At 41.0% G+C, this 20,965-nt stretch overlaps 1 protein-coding gene across 1 annotated transcript in view; it reads right to left on the bottom strand.

Moving 5' to 3' along the window:
* atf6 (activating transcription factor 6) overlaps positions 1 to 20,965 on the bottom strand; it is a 49,339-nt gene that overhangs the window by 13,303 nt on the left and 15,071 nt on the right. Inside the window, exons 8-14 of the mRNA XM_034223587.1 lie at positions 11,545 to 11,730; positions 11,320 to 11,411; positions 7,870 to 8,019; positions 5,460 to 5,555; positions 4,737 to 4,839; positions 3,227 to 3,291; positions 2,060 to 2,171 (exon numbers count right to left, since the gene is read on the bottom strand). Coding sequence (XP_034079478.1) covers positions 2,060 to 2,171; positions 3,227 to 3,291; positions 4,737 to 4,839; positions 5,460 to 5,555; positions 7,870 to 8,019; positions 11,320 to 11,411; positions 11,545 to 11,730 — 804 coding nt within the window. The remainder of the gene's footprint in view (positions 1 to 2,059; positions 2,172 to 3,226; positions 3,292 to 4,736; positions 4,840 to 5,459; positions 5,556 to 7,869; positions 8,020 to 11,319; positions 11,412 to 11,544; positions 11,731 to 20,965) is intronic.

The following is a 20,965-nucleotide window of genomic DNA, read 5'->3' as shown; positions in this document are numbered from 1 at the left end:
AGAAACCGGCTCGAGATACACTTTTTGTCATATTCCACGGAATGCTCTTAACATCCCGATAGCAATGAATATCTTAAGTGCTTTGACAAAAAACGTCATCTGTGGAAGCCGTAGTGCTGTAAAAAGCACGACCAATCATCTGAGCCGGCCCGGCTAAAGTAACTGGATGGCCTACCTGCCTGTCAGCCTTCCATCTGTACACAAACTTATCTCGTGCCCTCATTGGTCATGTGCGCGTTCGTGTGTGTTGGAGGAGGGGCTCTGTAAGGAAGTGGCAGATTTGTTCCGGCTGTGTATTTTCAAATTCTAGCGCACTCGAGCTGGTTTCTCCAAAATGACCTACACCACCTTTAAGTCTGACATTGCATGGATTTGTTCTCATTGATCGTTTCATTTTCTGTCATCTAATCCATTAGTTGTCTATTTGTTGCGTCTCTAAAGCTGAATAACTCTGGGTTTTTGAATATATGTCGGATAAAACCAGCACTTGAAGACATTGACTTTGGCTTTTAAATGTTGCAATGGGTACAGACCAAACAACCCTCATATCATATCACATCTATGTACATTAAGCTTCTTAACATTCACATGTAATGAAATGTACTTTTTAAATGTTGGCCATGAGGCAACCTGAGTGCAATAGGTCGCCATTGTCAGTATGTGCGTCTGTGTATTGTGTTTGTTCAAACGGTGTATGAGTGATGATATGTGTATGTATTTTAATGTTTACTTGTATGTGTTTGTATATGTACATGTATGCGCAACTGCAGGACGGAGTCTAGAACAAATGTCCTTACGGGGACAATAAAGTATATCGTATCGTTTATCAAAGTAATACAAAATAAAAACTCTCCTCAGTTTTTTTTTGGAAATTGTGATTCAACCAAAAAAATATTAAACAAAAAGGTTTTATTTTTTAGGTTCCAGTGTTTATATCCTTTTTAGTTTATGTTACAATTTTGACTACACCTGATTCAAGATTAACATTTGGAAGCATCCCTATATCTGGGTGATTCATTAAAGCAACATCTTAAGTCGGTGAGGATCAGACCCTGGAATGACTTTTATATTTAAATATTTTGAATAAAGTCAATGTATCCGAGTGTTTTAGCCCTGTAGTGTTACACTTTCTGAACCACCTCCCAGCTTTATGCAACACAAAGCTGCTTGAAACGGACGGGCGGTCACTTGACCTGCAGACGCCCCTCTCCATTGTGATCATTGGATCGCCATGCCAACCCAGAGCCAGACCTTTGTGACTTGCTTTGTGACGAGGGGTCCTGAACTTTGACCCCATGCTCCAAAACTCCCGTAGTAATCCTGAGGATTTAAGGCTTAACATCACCCAGAGGTGTTGAGTGGGATATGAGCTCTTAGGAACACTATCCAAATGTGTTAAAGTAACACATACTTATTTTATATTTGTACAAACTGTTCGGTAAATGTTAATTGGGACGCATTTGGAGCAGCAACTTCCCAGGATGATGAAACACAAACTATAATGGGTACAACTTGTTCTCTTGGAGTGAAAGTGTTTTCTTCTTCATGAAAACAAAAGCTCAATAAACTGATTTGATGATGTCCAGGATTAATCATACCGAGGTGGAAAATTAGAAACATACCGTGAGTCTCAAATGTGGAAACATTGACAAATGAATAAAGAGCGAGTAGATTGAGTGTAACATATGGTTTTGCCTCAAAATATAAAACATGTTCTTGGTGATTACAAATTGATCAAGGAAACGGGACTGCAGAGGCGCAGTTACACCCTTGGGCGAGTGAGTTTCATCCCCTCCCCCACCCCCACTTTCAAATCAGACCTCTCTGGTGAAAAACAAACCTATTACATAATATTAATGATTCATAAGTTACACTGTTTATAATTCGCTTTTTGCTTAGTATGGTCAGTTTGGGAGTAGAAATGCCATGACAGACACATGAATAGTGTGGAGTTATGAAAACTTACACTAAAAACCTTCTTAATTGTACTTTATGCTGAAGCTAATGCCTTGTTTCTTCTCTCAGATCTGTGTATCTAATGAAACGAGTTGAAACTCACCCTGCGGAAAGACACCACGTAGAAAGTGTCGCCGCGACGGTTCAGCTCGTCGAAGAAGTCGCTGTATGTGTGATGAGGAGCGTAGTAAACCTGCAGCTCGTTGCCAGGGTTCCTGATGATTAGAAATAACAGAAAAATATGAGAAACACCTCAAAGAAATAGAAAAATATTACAAATTGGGGAGAAAAGATTGACGTGTACTCATCTGAATAAGTGCTGATAATCAATGTTATGTGCCAGACAAGTGTACTACTGTATAACAGGTTTTTTTTGTATCTGATATCAAAACCCTAATATTATTTGATATGTCTGTTTGTTTATCCCCAATACAGACACACTACCTACAAGATTATTCAGGAATAAGAATTATCCACATATAAGTCAGTGCTCTCTAGGTTCCTGCAATGTGTGATTCATTTGCCAAAAAAATAGATAAAACACACAAGAAAAAAGTTTAAAAACATAAAGGCTAATAGCATTACTAATATTATTGTTTTTTAGTCTAATTTTCTTCAGATATTGTGAAACTGTCGTAAACGTTAATTATGTTTTAAGCTGTACAGCAGTCTGTGTCGCCTGTTTCACAAACGTACTGGAGTTTAAAGAATTTGTGGCCTAAATATAAAAAATCTAACTGCTTAATTGCTCGAAATCTAGATCTTTCCATTTCCATCCTGACCAACTGGCGCCCCCCCGCCTGGACTAGTTGTTGCTCTTTTGTTCTGTAGATTTGATTTACCGATTGTAAAAACTGAAAAAAGCCAAAAGTGAGGAAATTCAGCCAGAAATGTTTTTCCCATAAGCAGTTCCCCTCAGAGAGCCACTTTGCTCAAATAAAATGTTAAAACAATGAAACACTGTTTGTTGTGTCTACAGTTGCTTTACACAATCTATCTTGGTGTACCCTGTTGACAATAAACACTACAGTCAGCATTTTTAAACAAGCCTTAACTCACTGTTTTAGTTTACAACACATGGTTGGTTCACCACACAAACAGCAGTGACTGTATTTATCCTGATGGATCTACAGCGTGTTCTGCCTTCTAGATGTCTATAGATGCTTAATGCAGCTTTACAATCTAATGGAAATGATTGTAAAAAGACATTTAAACCTGAAAATGTGTTTACTTGTGTGGATCTGACACTTTGAAACAGGCCTTTACTCACTTTTCCTCGGGAGTATCTGTGTATCGGACGGTCAAAGTCTGGGCATCCTCCTTATTCTCTGTTTTCTGATGGAGAAAAGAGAAAGAATGAGCTTTAAAGTCTTTATTTGCATCAACTAACCATTAAAGCAGGATAAACTGCTGGCAAGGCTGTCAAACACTTAAATACATACTCATTACAATCAAAAAGTATTTCACATTATCTAGAAATCAGCACACACATTCCAGTCCTGAGTCCAGTTTCCTCCTAATGAATCCCACCTAGTGTAAGCTTAAACTTGCATGTAGAACCATTCAATCGAACTGAAACACAAAATATATAAAATAAAGTTATACGAATTGAAATAGACATGTGTGTGGGGCTTGAACAGCTCAAAACAGGTGAGAAATAAACACACCTTCCTATGTATTATGTATGTACTATCCATGACAATAATCTGGCAGCTACTTAGAAATCATTTATCTAATATATCATATTCCAATAACTTGTATATAGACTCTTATTGCACTATTTCACTTTTTGTATTTACTAGTGTTAGGGAAATAATTGTCCTAGACTCCTAGATATGAGTACATGACCAACCCTGACGTCTGTTATCTCCTTTAAGGAGATAGGCTGCTTCAGCCATAATGTTGTTGTTCCCATTCTATGACCGGGCAACCCTAGGTCACAGATGGTTTATTGTTGTGGGTACACTGGGACGCTTCCTTCTCGGTGTTTGTGGACTCCAAGGTGTGAAATCTTCAAGGCCATAAGTGTCAGACGCAAGTAACTCAGTGTTCCCAACTGTTTAGGCTATCTTCTCAAATATGTTGATTACTCTGTGAAACCAGTTAAATGGGCTAACGAGAGAGAGGCGCTCCAGAATTGACGTGGCAACTCTCCCGTGCAGTCAGACCGTGGCTGCTGTGACTGTTTGACATCAAAGCTCCTGCTCTTCCCGTGTCTCCTTCATGAGTCGGTGACTCCCACTGCATTGCTACACAGAAGTTTCCCCCACAACTACCACCATTTTTTCCCCCAGTTTTATTATGTGTTGCACTGTTGGAGGAGCCTGTGACCTAAGATTTTCATCGTCATAACTACACTGTAGCTATGTTCGTATGACCAATAAAAGCCTTGAACTTTGATTTAAAGTAAAAATAAAGAATGGCTATACGAACTTGGCAGCTCCCAGTGGATTAGCCCTACTGTGACAAACTTTGAAGAAATGATGGAAAAAAGGAGCAGGGGGCACTAATCCTACAGCGCCCCACTAAGTGTTGTGTTTACTTTCTCATGGCTGCCGGATTAAACCCGGCCCGGTGGAGAGAAATGAGAGGCAGCAAAAGGGGAAGGTGTGAGAGGAGGTGAAACAGTGGTGAAAGAGCAGCTTTGGGTTTGACAAATACCATCCTTTACTGTATGTGGCCCTAAAATACAGCGGGAGCAGAACTCTGAACATTCTGTTCATTCTAACACGGCCCATTAGACATGTTTTCCTTGTTTTTGAAAACATGCTGCGACTTACCAGAAAGGTCCTTGTGGGTTTGTGATTGCCGTTACTCATGCGCCTGGATTTGGTCTGCTGCACTTCATGACGGTGGACCCAGCCCCGCAACTCATGGGCCAGCCTGTCAATCAACAGGAATTAGATTTGTTTTTACATTTTAAGTCACATTTAAGCATTTTTGTGTGGTCTTTAGATGTGTTTTATAGAGATTTTGTATTATGTAGAAAGGAGAAAAGAAGGCGGTACATTAAAGGTAAATATATATATACAAAACATGTCTCTGAAGTGTTTGGCCTCGAAACACCAAACGGATCATTGCAGCATTACCCATAATCCCCTCTGTTTCAGCCCTGTTTCCAAAGTGCTGATTCTCTGTCTGTTACTTTAGATGAAAGTAAGGAGCCCCTCCCCACGCCCCTCTGAGAGAGATTTGGTTACAAAGAACACAATGGTGCTCTAGGAGGAGATTCAGGTGATAAGGGGGGGGGGGTTACCTTGGTTGGTGATTGGCTAATGGTTACACAAGCCAAAAAAATCGTTATGACATCACAAAGTCGTTAAAATCTGATCAGCTCATTTTCAGACAGGTTTTTATATAAATGGATCAGGACAAAAAGAGAGAATCTTTGTTCCTGAAACTTCCAGAGTCTCTATACACAGAGGGGACACATGTTGATGTAGAAGAGACATGAAAAAGTGGATTTTGCATAATAGGTGATCTTTAAAACGTTCATAACTTACTCTAAGCACTTGGTCCTGTTAACAGGGGGCTGGCAGGGGGCAGGGGGTCTGAGGAGGATGGGGTCCTTCACCACCATCAGGGATTTATCCTCAGAGCTACAACACGGGAGAAAACACAGATAAAAGGGTGTTAAAAAGAGAGAGAAGTGATAACTTTACCAGGCTCTCAAATCAATGTATGAATGTCAAACAAGAATCTGTTGAAATATTTTCCACATGTTTAGAATATGCTTTGAAACTGAGAGCCAACATGGCTGCTCGCCTTCTGATGGAGGTGAAACAGACGACCAAGAGGAAGCGAAGGAAGCAGCATGGCTTCAATGTGGGGACAATTATAAACCGTTTGAATTGTATTGGTTACTAATGAGTTCTAATGACTCAAATGCTCAATGCTTGACATGTGCAGAGATGGCAGATCTTCAATCGCTATTGGATGAAAGAAAAACGCTGAGAAGGGAGGTGCAGATTATAATAATAATAATAATAATAGCTTCGATTTCTATAGCGCCTTTCAGGGGACCCAAGGTCGCTTCACAAGTAATAGTGCAAAGACAAACATAACAAAACAAAAGACAGACAAACAGAACAACAGATCGATTTAGGGGCCGAAAGCCTTGGCAAACAGATGGGACTTGAGGGCCCTTTTGAAGGCTTCAAGTGTGGGGATGTTGCGTATCTCCGCAGGGAGAGCGTTCCAGAGGGTGGGGGCTGCCACACTGAAGGCTCTTATGAAAATCATACTGCATTGTATGGAGTTTACTCGACCGGAAATGCTTAAAAAATAAAGTGAAAGTGTGAAATGTTTACATTGGTTTGTTGTTCGTGGACTGTTTGTGTTATTTTTAAAGGGGCCCTTTTCGGATTTTTGTAGTGAGTTATAAAGGTTTTTGTGCATGTCAATGGTCTGCAAAGGCTAAAATCCCTCCAGAGGAAGTTTCTCTCCCACACACTCCCCCCTGCCTGCTGACATTCCACATGATAGGCTAAGGGACGGGACATTTTTAAGCTGTCAACTAATCACAAAAGAGCCGGCCAGCTAACCAATCAGAGCAGACTGGGCTCTGGTTTCAGACAGAGGGTGAAAAGAGGTGCTGCAGCACAGGCGGTATGAGAAAAATAAAGACAATTTTTTAACATTAAAGTATGGAGACATGTCACAGTAGAGACACAAAATACACATATGAACCTGAACATGAGCATGAGCATAATCAGGCCCCTTTACATTTCTTGAACTGAGGTGTAAAAATATTATCATGTTTGAGTCATTTATTGTGTAAGGTGTTTTTGCGGTTATGACTAACCCCATCATAAATGTCAGGAGAGATATGTGGCTGAGAACCCTAACCTAAAACATGCTACAGAGAAATGGTCACATCCATTCTGATTATAGAAAACGACGGATGAAGACACAGCCCAACAGTCTGGGTCGTCACTACTAAGGTGGGTTTACATGCATTATGGATTAACAGGCCTCTGCATTGCATAACTTTCCTCCTCAGAGTGACTTAAATTACAACTGTTCTACCTCTGTGAATGAATGATTATGCTCCTTGAGGTGATGATGTAGACTGTCCACAGTCGGTGCCCACCTGCGAGGGGATTAATACAAAAATGCCCGCCACCGACGTAATATCCCCCCCCGGGCCCCCTTGATCCGAGCCAACACATCGACTACGCCTCGTGTTCCCGTCTCTAAACGTTCTGGAAAAGGTTCTGCGGGACAACATGTCAGCCCACTGAGGCTTGATCATAACTCTACCTGAGGGGCCGGTATTAACCTACCCGCACACACACCTTCCTGTTCAGTGGGACCCCCAGATTAGGTTTCATATCTCCCCCGTCATCCTCCTCTCTGGTGCGTTTGCTGCTGTCACCCCTTTTGTGAAGGCTAATGTGTTCCTTCCTGCCTGACTTGCCGGGAAACCTGACACTGCAGCCGAATGTTTTGCATTAACATGTAACATACCCTACAGAGAGATCTGACAGAACGCAGACTGGCAATGCCATGCAGACGCTCTGACCACCTTGCAAAACACGGCTTGCAGGACAGGGGGGTGGAGGTATAATGTACCAAACAAGAATGTTATTTATGCAATTTACAAATGGACCTGTACGCATTTTTAAAATAGAAAGAAAAATATATAACCCTTTAGGATAATAAACTGTTACTAGTTATAGAAAGCTGGATGTCAAACAAAGTCTGACCCTAATTTCCCAACTTGTTACTCAAAGCTAAAATGCTAGCCTACTAGCCTGGAGGCATCTGAAAAGCAGACGTTTAGATAGAGTTTGCAATGTTTACTCGTGTCGTAATGAGCTGTACTCGTTCAGACTGAGCCTCGGCACAGGTGCATCCGTGCCATGGCGTGTTATGAAAGGTGTGGGGGGGGGGGGGGGGTGAGCTCATTACCTGTCGCCCGTCTCAGAGGGGCCAGGGCCGAGAGAATCGGGGTCCATCCCAGCCTCAGTTTCTGCCTCCGAGGAGAAAGCCAACAGGTGTCTGCCGCCTTGCTGCAGGGACACATCTCTGAGCTTTGAGCCAGGGCCACCCTGGAACAGACTGAAGAAGAAGGAGACAGATGAGGGGAGAAGGAGAGACAGGTGAGGCCAAACCAGGACACTAAGAAGGGGAGGAAACACTGAAAAGAAGAACAGGGGAATGGACTTAAATAACTGCTGAATTCCACGTGGCCCACATCCCGTGCACAGGAGGGGAGGGCAGAATCTGAACTCTGGTCCAGACTGCATAACACAAAAAAACACACACACACACACACACACACACACACACACACACACACACACACACACACACACACACACACACACACACACACACACACACACACACACACACACACACACACACACACACACACACACACACACACACACACACACACACACACACACACACACACACACACACACACACACACACACACACACACACACACACACACACACACACACACACACACACACACACACACACACACACACAACTCTGGGTGGCATTCTCGTTTCAAAAGGGATCCACCCGTGCTCAAAAGCGGGAATACTTTACATTCCAAAGGAGAGCCCAAACACAGAACACAGATGTGAGCAACAGGTACAGACTCACACACACTTTAGCTACTGTGGAGTCACAAAAGCAAACTCATTCATGGGTCCTTTTTCATGTTTAAGCTCTAGAACAGGGGTGCCCAACCAGTCGATCAATCTCCCCGCGATCGACCGGTCGATCGCGGGGAGATTCCCAGTCGATCGCGAGATGTGTCTAAAAATAGAACAACCATATTCTGTTTTATCGTTAATGTCCTATAACATAATCTTCCTGTGCCAGAATAATGCACTTGAACGCATCAAAGCTTTGTGATTGGTCGGCGTGACCCCATGTGTCGGGGCGTGGCTGGTGGGCAGTGGGCACTATTTCGCTGACGTTGTCCGTGTCAACAGGAGTGACAGTCCGCACACACACAAGACCGCAATTATGGCAGAAGCAAAAAAGCCCAAAATATATAATTTTCACTCCGAGTGGGAGGATGATTATTTTTGTATCTATTCCAATTCAAAGTCCATCTGTCTCATCTGCAATGCGAGCGTGGCTTTATCGAAGAAGGGTGCGGCATTTCAAAACAGTGCACAAACGCTACGAGACGGAATTCCCTCCTAATTCTGCCCTACGCTCCCAAAAGGGGAGGGGCCTGAAAGGACAGCTAAATGCACAGCAGTCCATTTTCACCAGGCCCAACAACAAGAGCAAGGCTGCTACCAGAGCATCTTATCGTGTCAGTCACGTTCTTGCAAAACACATGAAGTCTTTCAAAGATGGCGAAGTTGTGAAAGAAGCATTCCTGGAGGCTGCCGATGCGCTTTTGGGGGACAGTAAAAATAACAGAAGCATTTCAACAGGTTTTTGATATAATAAAAACTCAAGTTAGATACCGTTATTAATCAGCTGTAAGCTGTTTGAACTTATTCATTATAATTATTGTACAAAATGGTATAAGAATGCAAACTTAAATTGATTATAGTCTATTATCAATTCAGGTTAAGAAACTAGTGTTGCTTGCATCCTATTTATTTTTATACTTTACTAAAATGCTACAAAAAAGGGTTTGATTCTATTCATTTTGTCTTTTTTATTGCACTTTGGCAGCAGATTCCTGTAGCTTCAGATTGTCTTATTAGTCAGCCTAATTTATACTTTTGTAGCAACACTATTTTTATATAATGGCAAAGAAAGGGTTCAGAGTCTTTTCTTTTTGTGTCATATGTGGCAGCACTGTTCAATGTTTCTTGAAAACATCACCCACTGTATGTGACGTGTGAATAAACTCCAACTCTGTATCAACAACACTGTTGTGTAACTTCAGTTAAATACTTGTATGTGTGTAGATTAGAAAGAGGTAAGATAAAGGATCTGCAGTATTTTATGAAGTATTAATTGTACAAAGGTCAGTTTTATACAAGTAGAAGTGTGTATTTACCTGGTAGTAGGCTCAGTAATGGCTACGCCTCTCTATTTGGACTGGTAGATCTCGGCAGACTGGCAACTTTAAAAGTAGCTCTCGGTTCAAAAAAGGTTGGGCACCCCTGCTCTAGAACAACTGAGAACATATTCCCAGCTCAGGGCACGAAAGAATATCGTTAGTCAGTCCAAAAAGTAGATCCTCACATCTTTCTGGAGAAAGCTATTCCCAGGAGAAGCAAATATTTGTATAACACAAACACAGAATGTATTGTTATAGTTGGAGTTGAACCTAAGTTGATTTTGTGGGGTTACGCCATCTCTCCATCTGCTAGCTGGGTGAAATAAACCCTTTTCCCCAGTGAAGTTTTACATACGTCATTTTGATTTGCCGTGTTGGTTGATATTATAGGCAGAGATAAGAAACACTGCCATATAGAAATGTTTGATCCTTCTTTTGAAGCGTGAAATGATTTTCTTTTTACATTTGTCAGTGGTAATGTTAACTTTTCCTCTAAACCCAGGGCGGTGTTCTGAAGCTGATTCACCCGTTAGTCACAAAGTCCGATAAACTCTGGCAGCAACAACAGAGGAATGGAAGATTCACACAAGAGCCAATTGGCTTTGTGATGAAGTATTGTCGGGTTCTTTACTTTCACTCATGATTGACTCTTACAGTATGTGCATGAATGGGCTGCAGTACTTTGGGTTGCACCACAAAGGTTACTGTTAAGATCAGGTGCCTTTTAAGGACGATCAATATGTATGAATACAATCTTTTGCATTCATTGTTCATATTGTTTTCACAGCATAAACCGGTTTTTATTAACTATTGTTTAATGTAGGCGCATTTCCAGACACCCAAAGTCACCTTAAAATGCATGAAAGAAATACTCTATAGGTAGACACAGCAATTGTTATACATAAATCGCTGATAGTAGTAGGACTTTTTATTTTATGCCGATGTGTTAATAAAATGTCCCAATCAGAAACACTTTAGTCATCCCGGAGCAAATCGTTTTTTTGTGGCAGGGCAGGGGATAATTAAAATATTTCTGATTCTGATTATAAAAGTTTTTCTCAACTGCAATATGTGTGAAGTAGATTTGGGTGAATGTGCTTGAATTGGAAATGCTCTTCTCTGTTTTCAATCAACGTTTGTTGCGTAATGTCTCACACGAGGGGCGATTTCCACAATGACTCATCGTGGGGCTTCCCATTTGTTTTCCTGCAGTAATCAAACTCGTGTGCATCCACAGTTTGTTGCAGTTAGCAGTAATCTTCTTGTATCTCAAACTACCGTGTGCCAACATCAAATAGTTGAGTTTCCACTTTAAGACACACAGAGAGAGATCTGTAGTCCCACATTATGCATCATGTGCTCACCTCATTGGTCCCACATTAAGCATGACGAACACCAACACCGCCATGAGACACACGGCTCTCCTCTTGGGCGCCGTTACCTTCAGGACCGTGTTCTGTAGGAAATATCTTGCATTAAAACTCACAGATCTTATTCATGGGTAATTCTTGGGAACATTTCTGAGCTGTTGTTTTTGTGCACAGTCTTGTTGTATGAGTGCAGTCTATCAGCAGAGCAGTGCCTCTCACCTCACTCAGTATGCCCTCCAGCTGCCTCTTCAGATTGCCATTCTCACTCTTGAGCGACTCATTCTCATACAGCGCAAATTTCAGGCGACCTTCCAGCGTGAGCAGATAGTCTTTCTTCTTTTTCCGAGACATGGACGCCGACTCGCGGTTCTTTATCATGCGCTGCTGCCTCTGGGAGATCTTTGACTGCAACAAGACAAGGACAAAGAGAGAAACAGACAGACGTTATTACTCATGTCACGTATTATGTCACATGTGGATGGTTCCACTCAACGCCTCAGCGAACACCAAAGAGGGGTGGTGATGTGAGAATGTGATGATATGCCTCTCTGAGCCACCTGTTGGGTTGTAGATCATAGTTTCCTCTCACTACTGTGACATGTTTATCTGGGCTGTCAATGGCATTTAGTTAAAGAGGCCCTACTATGCTTTTTGGGGGTTTCGCTTTCCTGTAGTGTGTTATAACGTTTTTAGTGCATGTAAATGGTCTGCAAAGGCTAAAATCCATTTTTTCTCCCACAGACTCCCCCCTGTCCTTGAAACGCCTCCATTGGACTCATATGATTTTCTACTGTAACATATTGGCATCACTATGTAACACTTGCGCTACTATTGGCTAGTGGGAATCCAATCACAACAAAACCAGCCAGCGAACCAATCGGAGCAGACTAGGCTCTGGTTTCAGACAGAGGGTGAAAAGAGGTGCTGCAGCAGAAAAATAAAGAGCTTTTTGAACATTACAAAATGTAAACATGTCACACTAGATACATACAAATATGAACCTGAAATGAGCATTAATATGTCCTCTTTACAAAACACAAACCCTTTCTTTGAAAGCACCAAAACAAGTGTCTAGTAGTCAAGTAGGGAAAATGGATATAAGTGTAACAAGACAGGAGAAGTTTGAGAAGGGGAACACTGTCATGAGAAAGAAACCTCCAGTCAAAACACAGAAGAGATACTGAGTAAGGAAAATGCAAGAGGGTAAGCGGACATAAAAGCCAGGGTCGACGTTGTTATTCTAACCTCGAACGAGAACACCTCGGATGCTCCTGTTTACCACGGTGTCAGAAAAACAAAGACATGTTCAAGATGTGTCGTAAGATAAATGACTCCTCTGCAACAAATCATGGCTTTAACATCAGCCCCAAAGAACCCTTAAGTGCACACGATCGAAGCTCCTGATTTAAAATATTTACTCGGACATCCTATGAGAGGTCAGGAGGTCGCCTGCAACGCCTCTGTTCTATACGTGAAGAAAAATGTGTTTACGGAGTGTGTCACTGTGAGAAATGGGTTCACATCTGAGACACATAAACACAGAGGTACTATGTATGTTATAGGTCCGGATGCAGAAAGAAAGAAAGTTCAGGAATAGTCCATCTTAATTGCTGTAATCAGTGCCTTACACACTCCAGTTAATTTGTAAATAAATACTTTTCCTCTTTTTCTATTTAGATTTAGTTTGTTTTGCCCCTTCAAATCCGGCCTGGGACCATTTGCAGCATGTCATCCCCTCTGTATCCCCCTTTCAACAATGTCACTTAAATAAAAGGCACTGGTTGCCCAAAACAAATCTAAAAATAAAATAATAAGACTTTCCAAATGTCAAAGCAAAATATGAAATGAAATTAATTAATAAATAACACTAGTTTTAAAGCTTCCCAGAGGATATACAGTACAATAGCTATGGATGTAAAAATATAATAATTAAAAAAAATACTAAATAAAAATAAGATTGTATTTATTTGCTTTAAAAGATAAGCAAAAACTAAAATAATTGAAAAATAATTTTTTTCCCAGTAAGGATGACCAATGGGTTTTTTTTTCCACTCCAGGTCAGTGGGGTGAGGCCTGACATGTTACACAAATAGCACAGAACTTAGCATGACCTATCTCAAATTGACCGGACCCATGACTGCGGTGTTCCCAAACACCTCCTTTGACCATCCAGTCCCCAGATACCCCTCTGCTGCCCCTCTCCCAACACAAACACCCTCCCCGGAGAGAGCCTCTAAGATCCCGGGCCTAATAGCCCCACTGGTGATTAAGTTATTTGGATCCTTGTGTTTGTGTTCTGTCTCCTGAGAAACCCCTCTGTCTCCCAGCCCCGAACTGGGATCCGTGCCACCAGAGCGAGCCTGGGAACGCTGCAAGTGAGCAGTTACCAGGGAGAGAGGGAGGAACTTCACAGGGCCGAGGAGGAAATGTGGGGCAGGCGGCAAAAACAGGCCGAATGTCACATCTCAATTAACCAACCTGGAATGGGCGAGAACGTAGAACAGGGGTGTCCAAACTACGGCCCGGGGGCCAAATGCTGCCCGCGGACCATTTTGAATCGGCGCTCAGCAAATTAAAAAAGTATAATGTAATACGGCCCACAAATGAAACTTGTGCTTGTCTTATATTGTACTTCTTAAATATATATGCACAAATGTATTACATAGTAGTATTCATGCGTTAATAAGCCCACTTTTCAAATAAATTCAGTCAATTAAAGTTGGAAACATTTTGATGAGAAAAAAGGCCTAATAACTTATTTACATAACAAGCTTGAAGTACACCCTTCACATTTCCCTTTATTATAAGCAATCTGAGGATTCTGTTTTGAAGGATGAGCTGCCAACTAAATAAATGAAACCCTATGGAGAGCTGGGATCTAGGCTGTTTTTTTTTCTTAAGGCACTTTCAAGTATCAAGCATAATGTACCTTATAACTTATAACTTAACTTATGAGGCAATAAACCTCACCTCTAGTGAGTGGCCCAGCCCTTCGTATGTTTTTCTGTATGTGGCTCTCGGTGAAAAAAGTTTGGACACCTCTGACGTAGAACCTGCTTTCAACTATAAAATAAAAAGTCTGTGGGAAAAAGTCAAAGCTGCTTTTGAATAAACTGCAAAGTGGGGGGAAAACCTGCTCAACAACTCTGGATGAATGCATTTGACGAAAAAGAAAACATGGATAACAAGCCTCATCACGCCTGCTAACTGTCACAATGCTGTTGAGAATCAATAGATAGATAGCTAGATAGATAGCTAGATAGATGGATGGATGGATGGATGGATAGATAGATCGATAGATCAGGGTTCATACACTTTTTCACCAATGACTTCTCCATGACCTTTACCTAATTTTCCATGACCAAAAAAATTACTCTCTCAGCGGTACCACTGAAAATGGTTTATTTTAACATGGAACAGGAAAATAAGGTCTGAAACATGTTGTGCCCATCTAAAACAAATAAGATAGTAGGCTTACTAGCTTCTACACGCTAAAGCAACTAAAATCTCTCACCAGCAAAATACCTCGTCAGTTAAATGCCATTTTACGAATATAAAATTCCATTGTTGAGGTCTACTAAAATAGATTTATATTGTGCAATTTTCCAAACTCACATTGGTTTCTCATACAGCATCTCTGTATAGTTTGTGTATTCACTCTCTGTCCTAAACGGCTTGTTGGAGCTCCTTCCCCCCCCCCCCTCCCTATGAGCCCAGTGGCCGTCTGCGAGACAGCGAGACACAGCGAAACCCAGCCCGAACACACACACACCCGCAGCCTGGCTGGGAGTTTGTGTGTGTGCTCACACAACGACTCACAGACTCGCCGCGTCCCGCCGTCTCAGGGGGGAGAAATCGGCGGAGCTGCAGCTGAGAAAAGATTGAGTGTGTGTGTGTGTGAGGAAGTCCGCGGATTGGTCCATTTGGACCAATCCGCGAACTTAACGGCTCCGCGGACGTGACGTAACGTAACGGCTCCACGGATATATATTGGGTATGGGCACGTCACTCTACCCAGGAAGAAAACAATGGAAAAAGAGGAATCTCCAACGAGGCGTTCTGGGGCAGCATAGACAGGTCTTTTCTGTGTTAGAGTTGTACTCGCTACAGGATGTACTTTGAGGGTTTGTGACTTTGCAGACCGTTTACATGCAGAAAAACCTTCATAACACACAAGGGGACAGGTAATAACCAGAAAAGCATGACATGGGACCTTTAAATTAAATATAAATGTAAAATGTACAGTTTGAAGAAAAGTCCGGTTATAAGTGATATGCCTGTTAAGGATCTACTTTCAGCATGTGAAGGGTTACTCAGGAGGAAGTATGTGTTGGACCATTAACCTAATCCAAAGGGGAGGGGGCTTTGTTTAACAAGTTCAGGTGAAAACCCTTCCTGTTTTTACTGGAGGTCATAAACACCTATGAAAAGGTGGCTGGCGTCCCACAGGTGAAATAAATGTCCACCTGTGATGTTGAATTCTCTCTAAGAGCTATTGTGTGCTGCACTTCACCTTTTAGCAGTGTCAGGGAGGAGTGAACTACATGTAATTAAACTAATAGTTCAACTACAATTTGCAGTAGCTTGCTGCTAGTTCATTTACACTCATATTCACATAGAAATGTAACTAGTTGAATGTCATGTTTGGTCATTTAAGTGTAGTTACAGTAACTAGTAAAGCTACAAACTATTTGGGGCTATTAAAAGGAAATAACACTTTTTATTTTCTTACAAGTAAAAGAAATTTGGAAATGTTTAGAACAGTGTAAGAGCGTCAAATTACTGTTTTAAGTAAGATTTTACACATTAGTCCTCAAAACAGTGTAAAAAGTTACAAATATCTTAAAGTGAAATCTATATATGTTTTGGTTTAGTTTTGACATGTGAACAAGTGGCCCTTTTTGAAATAATCTATGCCAAATTGATGCTAATATATTTGATTATAATTTAATTTCACTTGACATTGTCAATAATTTTTTTAAACATAGTTTGAAACACTTTTTTCTAAGTGGCTTCAGTTAACCCGAACCACGCTATATTTTCGAGAGTAACAGTTCAACTTCTTCAAGTGTGAAGTAATTGGTAGCTCGCAAAGCTATAACTTCAGCTTCCCCAGCACTGCTTTTGAGATAATTGGTTTCCATTATTCTTCATTTTCAAATCCACATGTAATTAACTGTGCTAAAAATGCAGGTGCAGAGAAGAAGCAAAACAGCCTGCTGATTCAGTTCAGTTATGTCTTGTGGCTGTTTTTCTTGCACTGAAGTACTTAGGCTACGTTAGTGGAGAAACTGGTATTTTTTTATGTAGCTTTCCCTCTTCCATTAGAAATATTAGAGCAGTGTCTAAAGAACTGCCTTGCTTTGTCAACGACATTTAAAAAGTATATAATTGTGCACTTTGTATTGAAACAATGGTTGGTTGGATGGATGGATGGATGGATGGATGGATGGATGGATGGATGGATGGATGGATGGATGGATGGATGGATGGATGGATGGATGGATGGATGGATGGATGGATGGATGGATGGATGGATGGATGGATGGATGGATGGATGGATGGATGGATGGATGGATGGATGGATGGATGGATGGATAGATAGATAGATAGATAGATAGATAGATAGATAGATAGATAGATAGATAGATAGATAGATAGATAGATAGATAGATAGATAGATAGATAGATAGATAGATAGATAGATAGATAGATAGATAGATAGATAGATAGATAGATAGGTACTTTAATGATCCCAATTTGGGACTTTCACTGCTGCATCAAATTACAAAGAGGCAGGTTTTACACATTAGGGCGAAAACAACCAGATGCGGAGAAATAAAAAACATGAGCTCGAAGTCCAGGGAGCTGAAACATTTAACCCATCATGTGGTAAATTGTTTAAATCACTGGGAGCATTTCATAAAGAGCCTAGTTGATACGCCCCAAACATCTATGATAGATTTCCCTCTTTATGAGTTTTGAATAATGAGACAAATGTGTAATGGTTTAATCAAGCTCAACTCAGCTCTGTCAACACTAAGCAATCGATTGCACTGCTGTCTTTCTGTACTGCTTTAACCTGTAGCTATCTTCTTACTATGTGATATTAATGTTATTTCGTTTTGTTTTGTCTTTTTTACTAGCATCTCCCGTATTATAAGCCTCTATGTTGCATGTTTTTAATGATTTCATTACACTTTTTATTTTTTTAACAGGAAATGTTATGCTATGCTTGAAGTAATGTTTTTTTTGTGCCTCTACTGGAACATGTCTCCATGCTTTAATGTTCAAAAAGCTCTTTATTTTCCTCATACTGCCTGTCTTTTCACCCTCTGTCTGAAACCAGAGCCCAGTCTGCTCTGATTGGTTAGCTGGACGTCTCTGTTGTGATTGGTCAACCGCTTAGAGATGACCTGCCTCTTGGCCTATCACGTACATTTTGCTGAAGCACTAGCCAATAGAAGTGTGAGTTTGACATAGTGAGTCCAATGGAGGCTTTTAGACAGGGGTGAAGTGTGTGTGAGAGAAACTCCCTCTGGGGGGGACTTTGAGACTTGAGCCTTTGCAGACCATTTACATGCACTGACTTAAAACCTACATATACATAAATAATACTTATTTTTAAGGTTGACTTCACAACATCTGTCTAATGACTACAGAGGATATTTGCCTCGTGGGTTACTTGTCACATTTACAGAAATATCTAAATAAATTAATAAATACTAAACCGTCCTTGTTGGAGGAAGGGTGACTCTTTGTAGGATCTAGCATCACACCACACTTTTGCTGGGGTCCCATCCTGTAAATCCTCCTAACCTACAAATGGGAGGATTTGTTTAGGCCTGCAATGCCAGGCTGGACTGTTTTCCAGTCTTGAACACACACGCACACACAGAAAAACACACACACACACACTCATGCACAGCTAAATCCCTGGCAGTATAGGAGCTCATTACATTACAGAGACCCAATCCCTGATGGCTGTTTACAGCTGTCGCAAATGCTTCGTCCTGCACAACACCTGTCTGCAGCATGTAATCGTTAGCAGCCGTTTAACTCCCCGGCTTATATTGTCCAACGTTAGCCCAAAACAGAGTACTGTAAACTACGTGAACAGTGACACACACAGACAGACTGTACATACAACATGTACCAACACCTGGCAGTAGCATGCCATCTTTAACAGGCATTTTACACATCCCCCGGCCCACCTCTGCGCTGCAGCCAAACCACAGTGAGGTTATAAAGTGAACACAGCTGCAGTGGATCCTAACACACACACTTTTACACAGCGAGACACAGCTCAGGAGCTCAAGGCCACAGAAACAAAGTACCACCTTGGACAGTTAAACAAAACACTTTTGTTCACAAATGAAAACCTGGATTCATATATGACCATTAGCTTGTAGTGGCTAATGTTAGAATAGAATAGAATCCTGTATTGTCATTATACAGGTATACAATGAGATGAGTAGAGCTACTCCTTTTTTTAAGGTGCCATCAAAATACAAAAACCAACAAGAGACGTACAACACTCAGCAGGAGACAACATACAAACAAGCATTCATACTTCAATATTCAGATCAAGTTAAAGTGCAGGAATATATCAGTTTAAGTAAAATAAACATGTTTGAATATATATATATATATCAATTGTGTCTGTGCATGCTGGAGTTCAGTGCAATTATTGCTCTGGGGAAGAAACTACCACTTTAGACAGATACTGCGGTGTTAGTAATGTTATTGAGCCACCGAATGTTTGACTAATTGCTTCTTGAGCTATGCAACACTATATTTGACCATTTACTTTTATTATCACCTCTGCAAGGGAGATTTCAGTTTGGTTTGGTTGTTTGTCTGTTTCGCAGCAGATTTAGAAAAAGACATCCTGATTTTCATAAAACTTGAGAGGAGGAAGCATTGGCCAAGGGAAACAAATTAAAATGTTGGAGCTGATCAGAATTGCAGGGCGGACACACAAATTATTTCTCATTTAATGTAACCGGCCTTGGTGGGAGGTCGGTGATTTGCTTTCTGAAGCCGTTCTAGTTGTCATTATTTTTCTCACTTCTGGCTAACTGGTTGCCCTTTAGCTAAACTTACATTATCTTGCCTTAATCATTACTTAGATGATATGATTCTGCAATATCAATGTTTTTTCCCACATTCACCCAACCATGTTTAAACGATTTCATCACTCTCACTTGAGAAATGATTTGAGGTCTTGGCTTTAAAAATCAAGTATTATTTTTCTTTATAATTAATGTGTGCGGTCCCTCCCCTTTAATCACATATTGTAAACTTTACTGACTTGGTAAGCTTTACGAAGGCTGAGAGGCATATTTGCTTTGGCTTCTAAAGGTTGGCCTCGAAATTGTTCGCCGGGTCTGGCATGAAAAGTGTTTTCCAGACTAGATTATCCAAGAGATAATTGGACAAGTTCCTCTCGGGCCATTAAGGGCCGACTATTTTTACAGCAAGAAGTCAAGTTTAACCATTTATCAAACGAGAACTTGGTCAATTTCAGCTGTGATTAATTATTTAAAAAGCCCGATGGAAAACATTGTTAATGTCAAGATAAATTGAGCAGACTGGTAAAATATAAGAGTGAAACATTAAGTTAAGGATTGGAAATGCATCAGGGCCACAGAGTGATGACTCCTTTAAGATGATGATTGGATCCATTTTCTGTAATCGTTCCAGTGTCACCACAGCAATCACCGCACAAGATTTTAGCAGAGATTCCACGAATGTGACACATATGGTATTCCTAATTAAAGGGGACACTTTATCAGTGCTTTAGAACACATATGTGGGTATCTGGAGTGCATACCAATCTACAGAGTGGGAAATATGACAACCCAGTCAGTTTTTGTTGGCTGTTCAAAAAGTCATTTAGGTCTGGCTCCTCTTCCTAAGTCGCTTGCAGGCCAATTAGAAATGAACGTGTCCCATCTGAGTATCCCGACCAACATCCTAAAAAATTACCGTTGAGTGTTCAAGAGACATACAGGAAAACAAAGCATTTCAGGGGCAGAGAAACATTTTTTTATCTAATAGAAACCCAAAATGTAAGTATGAACCTGAAATGGGTGTAATAAGTCCGCTGCAAAAAACATCACTTCCTGCTCCCCTCTATGCATTTTTCAACTTCCCTTCCACATTAGTTGCAGCTAGCCAAGGAGTGGTAAATGCAGTGAAAGTGGACGTTTTTCTCACACTCTAAAAAAGCACAAGACAAACAGAGGAGAAGACGGAGTGAGAACATGTTCCTCAACTCACTAAAGGTCAGACATGAGCAAGTCATCAACTGTTGTGCTGGAGACCAACGCCAGAAACAACACAGAGGTTGCTGAGAGTCACGGCATGGCTCTAACTTTGTGACGGAGCCTGGCGATTCGGACAAGCAGAAAGTAACAAAGAATCAGATAATCAGAAACACAGGCTAATAATCCAGCCTAGGGTCCTTAACAGGACTCTCCCACTGAAAACAAGACAAGCACGGACAAAAGCTTTTAGGAGAGATCTCGAGTTTCTAAAAACAACACAACTTCTTTAATTGAGTTTTTATTAGACCCAAGAGATATTAGTGCACAAGGAAGCGATAACTGAAGATCAGGAAGCTGTGTGCTAACGT

The sequence above is a fragment of the Gymnodraco acuticeps genome, unplaced genomic scaffold, assembly GCF_902827175.1.
Source record: "Gymnodraco acuticeps unplaced genomic scaffold, fGymAcu1.1, whole genome shotgun sequence".
Classification (NCBI taxonomy): domain Eukaryota; kingdom Metazoa; phylum Chordata; class Actinopteri; order Perciformes; family Bathydraconidae; genus Gymnodraco; species Gymnodraco acuticeps.
Note: the sequence above shows the minus strand (reverse complement) of the source record. Positions and strands in the feature narration are given on the sequence as shown.